Below are 11,417 nucleotides of genomic sequence, written 5' to 3'. Positions count from 1 at the left end.
ACAGCCAGGTGTCCAACCCCCTGCTGAGGAAGATCACGGTGCAGTTCCCTGAGGACTCGGTGTCTGACGTCACTCAGAACCATTTTGACAAGTACTTCAGCGGCTCAGAGCTGGTGGTAGCAGGGAAGGTGCAGCCCTCTGAGTCCACCACACTGAACAGCTTCACCACCGCCTCCGCTGTGAGTAATACACACACACGCATGCACGCTCACAGGCACACACACACACACACACACACACACACAAACACACACACGTAAGCACACACGCACGCACGGAGGCATGCAAGCATGGTAAGCACGTGTGCAAGCATGTAAGCACACACTAACATACACACACACATACACACACACACACACACACACACACACACACCAACCCGTGTCCTACTCTGCCTTTGCCCCTCCTAGGCCCTTCTGGACCTGACCCTGGAGACAGAGGCAGACTGCCAGGAGCTGGACACAGCGCTGTCCCATCAGCAGCACTCCTTCACAGGCTTCGCCAGACAGATGTGGGCCTACATCACCGTCAACCAGCTGCTGGCTGAAAGGTGTGAGAGAGAGAGAGAGAGAGAGAGAGAGAGAGAGAGAGAGAGAGAGAGATGAGGAGGAATGCTCGAATACATACTGGAGAGAGAAGAACCAAGAGAAACAGGAAACTGACTGACTCCCTCTCCATCAAGACAGATGTGGAAACAGGAGGGAGAGGGCACGTTCACCATGGAGACATCCTATTTCTTTTTGATAGGCCGTTGTCCGAAAGTGTTCTAAGCGTTTTTTGAGGGTTGTGTTCATGTTCCCTGCAGGTCCCTGGCCACCACGGCAGCCAAGAAGAAGAAGATCACCCAGAGGATCCTCACTCTGGCTGTGGAGCACCAGTTTGTCACGCCCTTCACCGCCATGTTGGTGGAGAGCGAGGGGGCCAACGAGAGGCTGCTCGCAGACTCCCCCAAGGACCCCAAGCACGGCTGCTGCTCAGGTGCCTGATCAGAATGGGAGGGGGGCCTTCTTCAGCTGGGTTCTCTGTCACCTTACTGCTCAACTAACAAACCTAATGTTTGGTTAGTGTATATAGAGATCCAAACCCAATCTATCACATCTCTGACGTGTGTGTGTGTGTGTGTGTGTGTGTGTGTGTGTGTGTGTGTGTGTGTGTGTCTGTCTGTCTGTCTGTCTGTCTGTGTGTCTGTGTGTGTGTGTGTGTGTGTGTGTGTGTGTGTGTGTGTGTGTGTGTGTGTGTGTGTGTGTGTGTGTAGGGTCAGGAGGATCTGGAACCCTCGGAGGGAGGACTCCCGTGCAGATGGTCTACAGCCAACCCGCCTGGGTACAGATGACCACACCTGCCCCCCCCAGCCAGGCGGCAGGGCCCCTACCTGACCACATCACCATAGGTAACAACAACAACACACACACACACACCCCTCCAAACACACCTATATTTTATGCTTGTATTATCCAGTGTGTTACGATGGTAACAGATCCCATGTGTGTTTTCCTGACACAGTGGAGAATGACCCCCACTTCATCATCCACCTGCCCAAAACCAAAATGGATGTCTGCTTCAACATCGACTCAGAACCCGGACACATCCTCAATCTGGTGTCAGACCCTGGAACAGGTAGCTCTCTCACCTGTGTGTGTATGTGTGTGTGGTGTGTGCGTGCATGCGCGTGTGTGTGTGTGTGGTCCAGGTGACAGACTGCCCCCCCCTCTCTCTCTCTCTGTGTTCTGCAGGTGTGGTGGTGAACGGTCAGCTGGTTGGTTCTAAGAAGGTGAAGAATGAAAAACTGAGCACATATTTCGGGACCATCTCTGTGCTCTACCTGCCTGAGGGACTCAGGGTGTCAATCAGCACCGCCCAGATCGACCTGACGGACGGCAAGAACAACCACTCCTTCACTTGGGCGGCCACAGCTGAAATCACTCAGGGCAGGTAGGACCCCCCCTCCAACACACACGCATGCATACACATGCACACACACACACACACACACACACACACAGGTCAGGTGCTTCAAGTCATGGTTAGGTGTGTGGTCAGGTATGCCAAGGCACCATGTGACAGGCACGGTCTTGGTTTCCTGTTTTAGAGTGAAGATCGCCATCGTGAAGAAGGCCCGCGTCACTGTGACGATAAACGAGAACATCTCTGTGATGGTGATGCTCCACCGCGTGTGGAAGAAACACCCGGTCAACGTGGACTTCCTGGGGCTCTACATCCCCATGGAGAACCAGTACTCCTCCCTGGCCCACGGCCTCATAGGTGGGCCTCTAGTCTTACCTGAGTGTTACTCTAGCATTACTTCAGTGTTACTCCAATGTTAGAAATGCCCCATATCACATATCCTGGGAGACCATACCAATCATACCATACTCTGACCTTTGTGTGTGTGTGTGTGTGTGTGTGTGTGTGTGTGTGTGTGTGTGTGTGTGTGTGTGTGACCTCTCAGGTCAGTTTGCCCAGGAGCCTGCGGTGAGGGTGTTTGACTTCCATGAGGGAGCTGACCCAATGAAGAAGGAGGCCACCATGGAGGTGAAAGGCAACACATTGGCCGTCACCCGGTAAGATCACACACACTCACCCATATACACACTGTTGGATTTCATTTGAACAGAAATAACATTTAGGGATGTGGCTGTAATACTTGAGTGTGTGTGTGTGTGTGTGTGTGTAACAGGGGCTGGCAGAAGGACTATAGGCGGGATAAGAAGTATGGTTCGGATGTCTCCTGCTGGTTCATCCACAACAGTGGGAAAGGCTTCATCGACGGCCATTACACCAACTACATCGTCCCGCAACTCGACAGTTTCCTTCCACCTCTCCAACCAAGTGTCTAACCACAAGACTCACATAGTTTTGATATAATATTCTAGAGGAACTGGAACACACACACACACACACACACACAGACAGACAGACAGACAAACAAACAAACAAATAACCAGTCTTGCTACAGCCACATGCTAGGCTATTATCTGTTTTTATATCACATTTGGGTTAATCCAGCAAAAATGACATGATTGAAAACTCTCTTTATAAAAGTATTAAACTATAATTATGAACAGTATCCTTTACAGGTTTCAAGTAGCAGTGTGCACTGATTCATAATTACAATTTATGTTAATACACTGCTACCTTATATGCATGCAGCATCACTGAAATGTTATAGCCAAGTTGTCTTTATTTTTGATTTCATGTCACAGATTTAGATTGTTGTATTCCTCAGATATTCTAATTGTATACCAAAATCTTCCTTCTCACTCGATCAATCAATGTATGAAACCAATTCATAGTTCACTTGTGTTGTACTTTATTTAAGAAGAATAATGCAAGTTTATTGTTAAGAACCATTTGAATAAAAATACAAAATAAACAAAAATGACTTTTTAACGTCATTGCTCAGGTATGACATGGTAGTTCCACTGAAAATGCATTCTGAGATATTTACAGGTGCTGTGGAGCCCACAGGGACGCGACTCTGACACGGTAGAGTCTCTCAGCCAATGGGCTCTGAGGTGGAGGTGGGGTGGGTACGCTTCGTCATAGGTCAGGGTTGAGAGATCAACTGTCAGCCATTTTGGAGAAATCCTCATACGCAATCCCATCCACTGTCTTCCCTTTCCATCGACCCTGAGGAGGAAACACACCCACGAATGAAATAAAATAGTCAATTATGTATAGCATTCAATTTGCCACATTCCTCAGGGGCATCTCAACATGTTGATGAGATAATCATCATCAACGTGTGTCGTACTACTGACCACCTGGATCAATGATGCAAGGGAGCCATTTTGTGCTTGTCCCTTACCGAGTCGAGTGTGAGAACGGCGCTGAACGTCCTCTCGTTGATGGACTCCAGTAAGGCCTCTGTGTCTTTGTACTGCCCGTTCAGAATCAGGACCCGTTTACCTGAAGGACAGAGGACAAGAGGAGTGAGATCACAGGGCAGGAAAGTGCACAGCATGTACATCTGGGGAGGCAGAAATCGGAGGATGGGCTCATTGTAATGCATGAAATGGAATCAGGAATGGTATCAAACACGTGTTTGATACCATTCCTGATTCCATTCCATGCATTACAATGAGCCGGTCCTCCGATTTTGACCTCCACTGACGTACAACCAAAACTGCTAGATATACAGTATATCGTGATATAGAACATATCCATTATATCCTGACACCATCAGATGCTCCTACTCAAAATGCAGAAACATGTGAAAGAATGTTGTCTTACATAAGACAGAACCAAAACAGGAAGCCACAGAGGTTCCTCTTCCTCTGTGGTAAGGTGTGTGTAAGCATGGAGTCAGGTTACCTGGTGCAGGGATTACGGTCTCCACATGGCTCTGGTCCAGTTTCAGTTTGTCCCCAGAGTTGATCATCTTCACGAATGCTGTGTATTTATTCTGCACCTCCTACAGCATGGAACACACACAACTGTTCAACACACCACACACCACTCAGACTGTTCCTCTGTTTAGCTGTATATGCAACATTTCCCTTTCACAAACACCTATGGGGGATAATAAACCATGTGCCTTGATAACTCCTTTCTTCTTGTGGTACTTCTCCCCCAGTCTCTTGGTGGTGACTTTGACCACGATGCCAGGGTACAGCCAGTGGTCCACTCTCACAGACGTCTTCTTCTTCTCCTCCATCTGAGCCAAACACAACACACACATATTTTGAGGCAACACACACAGGCGCGCACGCACGCACAATCACAGGAAGGACATGAAACATCTCTGTACCTCCATGATTTCATCCAGAGCTGATCTCTTCTTCTTCTTCTCTTTGGCCTCTGAGCTGGAGGACACATCTTTCCTCTTCACTGATGCAGCCATTAAGGCACTAGGACCCAGCGCAGCACTAAGGAGGAGAGGCCATGACAGATCCCCATAGCACAAAGACATACAAAAGGACAATATTAAACCTGCCCACAAAGATACTCAAAACCGACGGTGTGAACATGCTTAACGAACTTCAGAGAAGGTTACAACACCTTGCTTTCGAAGGGCCGGCCGCAGAGGAGCAGGAGGCCTTGGATAGATTAAAGGCAACTGAAATAGAAATCCAAAACACTGTCATTGAGAATGAGTGACAAGAGGACATCACTACGTACAGTACTTGAGGAGTGAGGAAAAGGTTGGCATGAGAGCGAGTTATCACAACACTTACTTTTCTCCTCTTCACTTTCTCGCTTTAACTCTGTGAAAACTGGTTCTTCCTGAAAGACAAAAACAGAGAAACGGTCAACAGTTTACTCTTATTGTGTCTCCAGAGTGGTGTGCCAAACATGGTTTTGTTCCTAAAGGTCCCTGTGAGGCAGACGATGTCATATGTCCTCCTGAGCTGAGGTGGCGCTCACCTCTGGCTCCTTCCCCTCGCGGCCACGGCGGACCTGCTCCTCGATGAACATGGCGCCACGCTCTTGGTCATCCAGGTCCTGCTTCTTCTTCCTCTCCAGCTCCTCTTGCCGGCGGATGGTCTCCGGGTCGCGGTCGATGTACTGCACGTACCAGCCTTTGGGGGTCTCGTCTACTTTACACCAACCTAGGGGCACCATACACACCAATGTCAGCGATAAGAGATACTCACACAACCGTATCTGACATAAGACATCTGTTCTTAGTCTCTCAGTGTGAACGTGCCTTCTTTCCCCAGCCACTTGGTGAAGTCGGTGAGTGTCTCCCATTGGGTGGAGTTCATATGGACGTGCTCCCTGTCACTGATGTATTCGTTATAGACAATGTTGTTGTGCACTCGTTTGGTCCCTAGAGAAAGAGTTGTTCAATATCAGAAATAACATAAATAATAAAGTATTTAATACCAGTTTACGGTAATCACATGTGATGGACAGCTTGAGAGAAAGCAGATCTTACCAAAGCGCCTTTTGATCAGCTCCAGAAAGTCATTCTTGAATTCCCTTTGTGAGAAATGAGAGATCAAACTTGATCAAAATTGCAGAAATAGGTCGTGATTACGGTGAGACATGACATTCAACCTGTTTAGGCTTTCTGACCGTTCAACAACTTATGGCAGTGAAATAGCCCTATTCGTGCTTAAGATACACACATTTAGGACTAACTTACTCTGAGAAGGCGTCCATGAACTGGTTGGGATCCTCTGAGGCCAGCAGCAGCTGTCTCTGGTGGGACTCGGACATACAGTGACATTTGAAGCCATTCTGTGGACAACAGAGGACAGAAATCTAAAACAATACTGTAAAAACAAGATGTACAGCAAAGACGGTCGTTTCACAGGCACATCTTACCTCATCCCGACACTGTTTCTGACACATCTGACAATACCATCGCAACTTTTGGAGACCTTTGGCTTTAATCCGATTGCCGATGGCTTTCGGACTAAGAAAATCGGCTTTCCCCATTTCAATAACCTGTTGTCTACATACAAATGCACGACAAAAATGTTATTAATCTCTCTTTCAAAGCCAACTCAAACACGTTCGAGTGTTATTGTGTTCCTCACTGTGCTCGTAAAAAATGCGCTTCCTTGAGTACTTCGTCATAATTTCGTGTGTACTTTGGAACAACGCGAGGTTTTCGTCGACATTTTGCCATATCCTTGCACCTGCGCAGTCTAGCGTGTCTGACCTTCATACAAACGAAGTAACCATGTTCGCCCGGACCAGCGCGGTGGTGTTCCTCCCACAATGGTAACGTTTTATTAGCTATATAACACATATTTAACAATATGATTATATGTGCAATTTGCATGGGTAAATTAACATATCAAATATGCAGCTGTTACACAGTAATACAATGCAAAGGCGTGCTAACCTGTAGGCCGCAGTGTGGAGCATGGAATGCCTGGCCAAGTTCAGCCGGCTAAGCTGACATTTGCTAGCTGTTATGTCATTGTGGTTTGACAGTTAGTCCGTGTTGGATGAATGGTCCTGTACTGCAAATAATGCAATTCACAGATTGGAAAATATTTTCATGACGGCGTTTAGCACGTGAAAGCGTTCCTGTCTTAGTAGTGTTTATGTTGCAGATAAGCTAGCTAGAGCTAACTATTAGCATCCTATCAGTACAGTCAGACATGGCTTACGTTGCTAGCTACAGTAGCATACCCTGCGATGTGTGGCACAAATTATACAGACAACCCTGTTAGATTTGTTATTTTATCTTGCGGCGGCGACTGTTGGTTTTAAACCCCCCTGTTATATTGTCAACATATTGTGCTAACTTGCTTTGTCAATGACAATGTTGCTAATGCTCCGATTGTGTCTGTTTGCAGTGGGCAGGTCAGGAACATGGCTACCCTGAAGGACAGTAAGTATTTGACGTGCTATCTATTTGTATTAAATAACTACTAGTTTAACACACTTCTACTACTAGTTTAACACACTTCTGCAAAGCACTATACTATTGTCAATGGAATTTAGAGAGAATCAATTCATGTATTTTCCTGTCCCATTCTAGTCACCATCCGGTTGAAGTCCATCAAAAATATTCAGAAGATCACCAAGTCCATGAAGATGGTGGCAGCTGCTAAGTACGCCCGTGCTGAGAGGCAGTTGAAACCTGCCCGTGTCTATGGGACTGGTGCTCTGGGTGCGTTGGTGTGCTCTGCTTGATTATTATTATTATTATTTTTAAATACCCATTCTCTATAGTCCAAGGGAATGGAAAAAGTATGACTAGTGTCCTTGTACTGCCACTACATTGGGTTATGGTGTGAAACTGTTAAGTAATGGGTTATTTGCTTTTGACTGGCTTGTTACATGTCTATTCATTGGACCTCCTTTTGTAACCTTTTGCCAGTTAGGTATAACAAGCTTGTTGATCTATCTATCTATCTATCTATCTATCTTCCTTCCAGCCCTGTATGAGAAGGCAGAGATCAAAGCCCCAGAGGACAAGACCAGCAAGCACCTGCTCATCGGTGTGTCATCTGACCGTGGTCTCTGCGGAGCCGTCCACTCTAATGTGGCCAAGTTCATTAAGGCTGAGATCGGCAACCTCACCGCTGCTGGCAAGGAGGTCATGGTGGTCAGTGTGGGAGACAAGCTGAGGGGCATATTAGACAGGTACAGATAACACAGCCATCTGAGGTGTATGATGCCCTCTGCAGCAGGTCCAGGGTCATTGCCTTCACTTTGAATGGATTAGCAATAGGCCTACTTATCCTGGACCTGACACAGGTTTATTCAGAAGCAGTTCAGAAGCCCGCTAAACGAGTGTCACATGATCAATAAAAAAACATTCATATTGACAATGGAAAAAAACCAAAGAACAATTGTTGTATTGTTTGCTTTTCACCCTGAGGGTCATATTCCTTTTCCCCACCCAGGACTCATCGTAAGCACTTCCTGCTAAACTGCAAGGAGGTTGGCCGCAAGCCCCCCACCTTCGCCGATGCTTCCATCATCGCCACTGAGCTGCTCAACTCGGGCTACGAGTACGACCAGGGCTCCGTGGTGTACAACAGGTTCAGGTACGGTCTCGCCCTCCACACTGCCGGACTTAACTGTTTTATCCTAGATGTCTTCTTACAAGCTTCTGGAAAAACATCCAGGCATATCAACATCAAGATTTAAGTCTGAATCTATTTAAAGCGACAATATGGTAGATGAGTGACAACAAAGCGAGGCTGGGGAGGTTGACCCACCCAAATAGGAGGAACTGCACTTCAATGGGTGCCTCCATTGCTCCTGCATCCTCCAAGGTCAATAACCCATTATCACAGTAAGTGTTGAACTAATGCCCTTTTTGTCCCTCCTACAGGTCTGTGATCTCCTACAAGACTGATGACAAGCCTGTGTTCTCCGTTGACACCATTGCTAATGCAGGTATCGGCATTGTTCTCAAGGTCAACTGAATGGCAGATGGAATGCTAATAGATATGACTGCTATATCCATACGTGATAAAATTGCTGCACGCAGTGACTGACGCTTGGGTCTTTTCCCCCCCCGATCTTCCTCTCCCAGAGACCATGGGCATCTATGATGACATTGATGCTGATGTGCTGAGGAACTACCAGGAGTTTGCCCTGGTCAACATCATCTTCTTTGGCCTGAAGGAGTCTACCACCAGTGAGCAGAGTGCCAGGATGACCGCTATGGACAGCGCCAGCAAGAACGCCTGTGAGCCTTCATCACTGCCGCCACCACCACCACCATCATGTTTATTAGTCCCCTATCTTCCTCATTATGCCTCATTATGCATTGACACGTCAGCTATCAGGGGGAACACCTGGCGGAACACTATTTAGCTTTAATTGTTAGCAATCTCTTCATCTGTGATTGATTGATTGATGTTGTGGTACAGTAATGACCATTAATGAACAATGTCTGCGAATCTGTTTGTCAGGTTTGTATGCATGCTCTGTGATGGCTATGTTCCTCATCCATATCAAACATTTCTCTCTCTCCCTTTCCCTCTTGCCCTCCAGCTGAGATGATTGACAAGCTGACCCTCACCTTCAATCGCACCAGGCAGGCTGTCATCACCAAGGAGCTCATTGAGATCATCTCTGGAGCTGCCGCCCTGTAAGTACTGTTCTGGCTCTCATTTTTTAATTTTTTTTTTTTTTTTGCTGTCTTTCTCACTTTCATAACTTGTCTCCCACATTGACATCTCTCTAATTATCTTCCTCATAACCAACCTTTGAATGGAGCCACTCTCTGTCATATTGTTTAATTTCCACTCTCTGTCATATTGTTTAATTTCTGTGCAAATCATTTCATTCCATACTAATGGTGATCTTTGACCCAATGTGCCCCACTCTTGCTGCATTTTATCAGGGTATGAAGCATGTCTTAAGGAGGAGGTAACATGTCCGAGGACAGGCCGTAGGGGGTGTGCCGAGTCATGTTATACTGTATCTGTACTTATTATTTAGAGATGGAAAGGAGTCCTCTCTGGATAATATATAACAATGATCGGGTGATTAATGTATCTGCGGTTTGCCCAAAATATGTAACAAGTACTGTTTTTGTGAGTACTTGGCACACCCCTCGTAGACAGTAGTCACAACAGAGGATGACATTGTTCATGGCTGAAACATGGTGGAGACATGTCAGCATGAGCAAGATCGACTGTTTGAGTTGGTGTTGTAAACAGTCTGGTGAAACCAAGAGAGGTTTTCACCATATTTGGTCATATTGGTTGCAGTCCAATCAATGCTCCAAAATGCTTGTAGAAAATGCCGATAGATAAACTAGAGAGTCCTAATCGGTCAGATGCTTTTAGGCTTTAGATATCCCCTAATGTCCCCTGTTTAGTCAGTCTTTAGAGTTGTGAGTTCATGTTTTACGTTATGTTTTCTTAATGTTCTGTTTTTCTTTCCAGATAAGTGGGCAAGATCATCCTCCCTTCCATCGCCGGTGGTTTTGGCATATATGCTTCAAGTATACTACCGACAGCTGTTGTCAAGAGTTTATGAACATTTGTGCTTCTATTTGTAAAATATACAGAAAAATAAACCTCTTACAGAGAAACCTGTTCCTTTCATACGTGTCCTGCCACTTGTCCTCACAATAAATACTTGTGACCATGAAATGTGTGTTTGAAGATTTACCGATTTAGCTTCTGAACTGAAGATGAAACCCAAGCCTACACCTTGATGTTTCCATCTAATTAAAGATGATCGATAATTAATATGCAGCGCTTATATATTAGGTCATAGTGTCCCTAGAGTGAACTAGGCAAACGCAAACTATTCACCATACTGTGTCCCTATAATGTAACATAGGAGAGAAATGTTAAGTGTAAATATGTTATTGGATGAATAAATAAACAGATACATTTACAGGTTGTGTGACATATTCCATCAGCATCCATATTGTTATTGTTCGTTTCAAATTTGGAATTGTCATTATTTTGCTGGAGAAGATGGGTCTCTCATACAGGGCACAAACTGGCAAAAGACAGACTCTAATGGCAGATTATGGCAGCCATCCTGCCCCACTCAGGAAGAAGACATGTAAGTAACTAAGTATTTAGCCACTTTATTAATTTACTTTACACCTGAGATTCAGCACTGTAAGGTATCTATTGCTTGAAAATGGACTGAATTGGTGACTATGTACTAGTTCCTCATACACTCATTCCTTGTGACTGTGTGACTGTGAGTGCGTGTCCTTGCAAATATGGTTGCATAATGCCACATCTGAGTCCACTAATGTAATCTAAAGCAGCGTAACTATATACTGTAGCTCATTTGGAATATTTCTACACAAACTATTACTGATTTATACGTAGCTATGAAACACTTTTAAATCCTCTTCAAATGGGTAGGCCTACATTCATTTAGTAAAAAAGTATTTGGTTTGTTGATTCAGTTATGTCACAACTGTTGGTATATATAATATTAAACAGAAGGTGCTTATTGGCCTGTGTGTGTGTGTGCGTGTGTGTGTGTGTATGTGTGTGTGTGTAAGTGTACGTATC

General features: G+C 45.6%; 3 protein-coding genes across 4 annotated transcripts in view; 2 read left to right on the top strand and 1 right to left on the bottom strand.

Moving 5' to 3' along the window:
* itih2 (inter-alpha-trypsin inhibitor heavy chain 2) overlaps window positions 1–2,837 on the top strand; it is a gene marked incomplete at its 3' end in the record, with an annotated part of 7,189 nt that extends 4,352 nt beyond the window's left edge. The window contains exons 12-20 of the mRNA XM_083691857.1: window positions 1–179; window positions 411–550; window positions 806–978; window positions 1,256–1,390; window positions 1,504–1,617; window positions 1,734–1,932; window positions 2,090–2,262; window positions 2,450–2,561; window positions 2,678–2,837. The exon at window positions 1–179 is cut by the window's left edge and continues 7 nt beyond it. Of these exons, the coding sequence (XP_083547983.1) occupies window positions 1–179; window positions 411–550; window positions 806–978; window positions 1,256–1,390; window positions 1,504–1,617; window positions 1,734–1,932; window positions 2,090–2,262; window positions 2,450–2,561; window positions 2,678–2,837 (1,385 nt within the window). The remainder of the gene's footprint in view (window positions 180–410; window positions 551–805; window positions 979–1,255; window positions 1,391–1,503; window positions 1,618–1,733; window positions 1,933–2,089; window positions 2,263–2,449; window positions 2,562–2,677) is intronic.
* A 482-nt stretch (window positions 2,838–3,319) lies between these two features.
* Window positions 3,320–6,510, bottom strand: kin (Kin17 DNA and RNA binding protein). Its single transcript, XM_083692418.1, has 12 exons — window positions 6,274–6,510; window positions 6,092–6,186; window positions 5,882–5,925; window positions 5,651–5,773; window positions 5,368–5,552; window positions 5,178–5,226; window positions 5,002–5,059; window positions 4,751–4,868; window positions 4,538–4,657; window positions 4,315–4,414; window positions 3,809–3,909; window positions 3,320–3,630 (listed from the first exon to the last, which is right to left on the bottom strand). The coding sequence occupies exons 1-12, from the start codon at window positions 6,385–6,387 to the stop codon at window positions 3,562–3,564; spliced, it is 1,176 nt and encodes a 391-aa protein (XP_083548544.1). The 5' UTR covers window positions 6,388–6,510; the 3' UTR covers window positions 3,320–3,561.
* An 87-nt stretch (window positions 6,511–6,597) lies between these two features.
* Window positions 6,598–10,476, top strand: atp5f1c (ATP synthase F1 subunit gamma; the record flags this gene model as incomplete). 2 transcript variants are annotated; one of them, XM_083692419.1, is made up of 9 exons in its annotated part: window positions 6,598–6,675; window positions 7,260–7,294; window positions 7,445–7,576; window positions 7,845–8,052; window positions 8,316–8,459; window positions 8,750–8,814; window positions 8,954–9,109; window positions 9,418–9,514; window positions 10,317–10,476. In XM_083692419.1, the coding sequence occupies exons 1-9, from the start codon at window positions 6,635–6,637 to the stop codon at window positions 10,318–10,320; spliced, it is 882 nt and encodes a 293-aa protein (XP_083548545.1). In that variant the 5' UTR covers window positions 6,598–6,634. The 2 variants fall into 2 exon arrangements, with proteins under 2 accessions (XP_083548545.1, XP_083548546.1); XM_083692420.1 differs by lacking the exon at window positions 10,317–10,476 and having other exon boundaries at window positions 9,418–9,518.
* Window positions 10,477–11,417: the final 941 nt, after the last annotated feature.

This window comes from Argentina silus (assembly GCF_951799395.1).
Source record: "Argentina silus genome assembly, chromosome: 20".
Lineage (NCBI taxonomy): Eukaryota > Metazoa > Chordata > Actinopteri > Argentiniformes > Argentinidae > Argentina > Argentina silus.
Note: the sequence above shows the minus strand (reverse complement) of the source record. Positions and strands in the feature narration are given on the sequence as shown.

Bases quoted from the DNA above. Each gene is read 5' to 3' on its own strand.
- kin (XM_083692418.1), bottom strand. From the start codon at position 6,387: ATGGGGAAAGCCGATTTTCTTAGTCCGAAAGCCATCGGCAATCGGATT. The intron at 5,060-5,177 runs GTAAGTGTTGTG...TTTCTATTTCAG, and splicing joins AGAAAGTGAAGAGGAGAAAA to TTGCCTTTAATCTATCCAAG. The intron at 3,910-4,314 runs GTAACCTGACTC...TCTGTCCTTCAG, and splicing joins GACCGTAATCCCTGCACCAG to GTAAACGGGTCCTGATTCTG.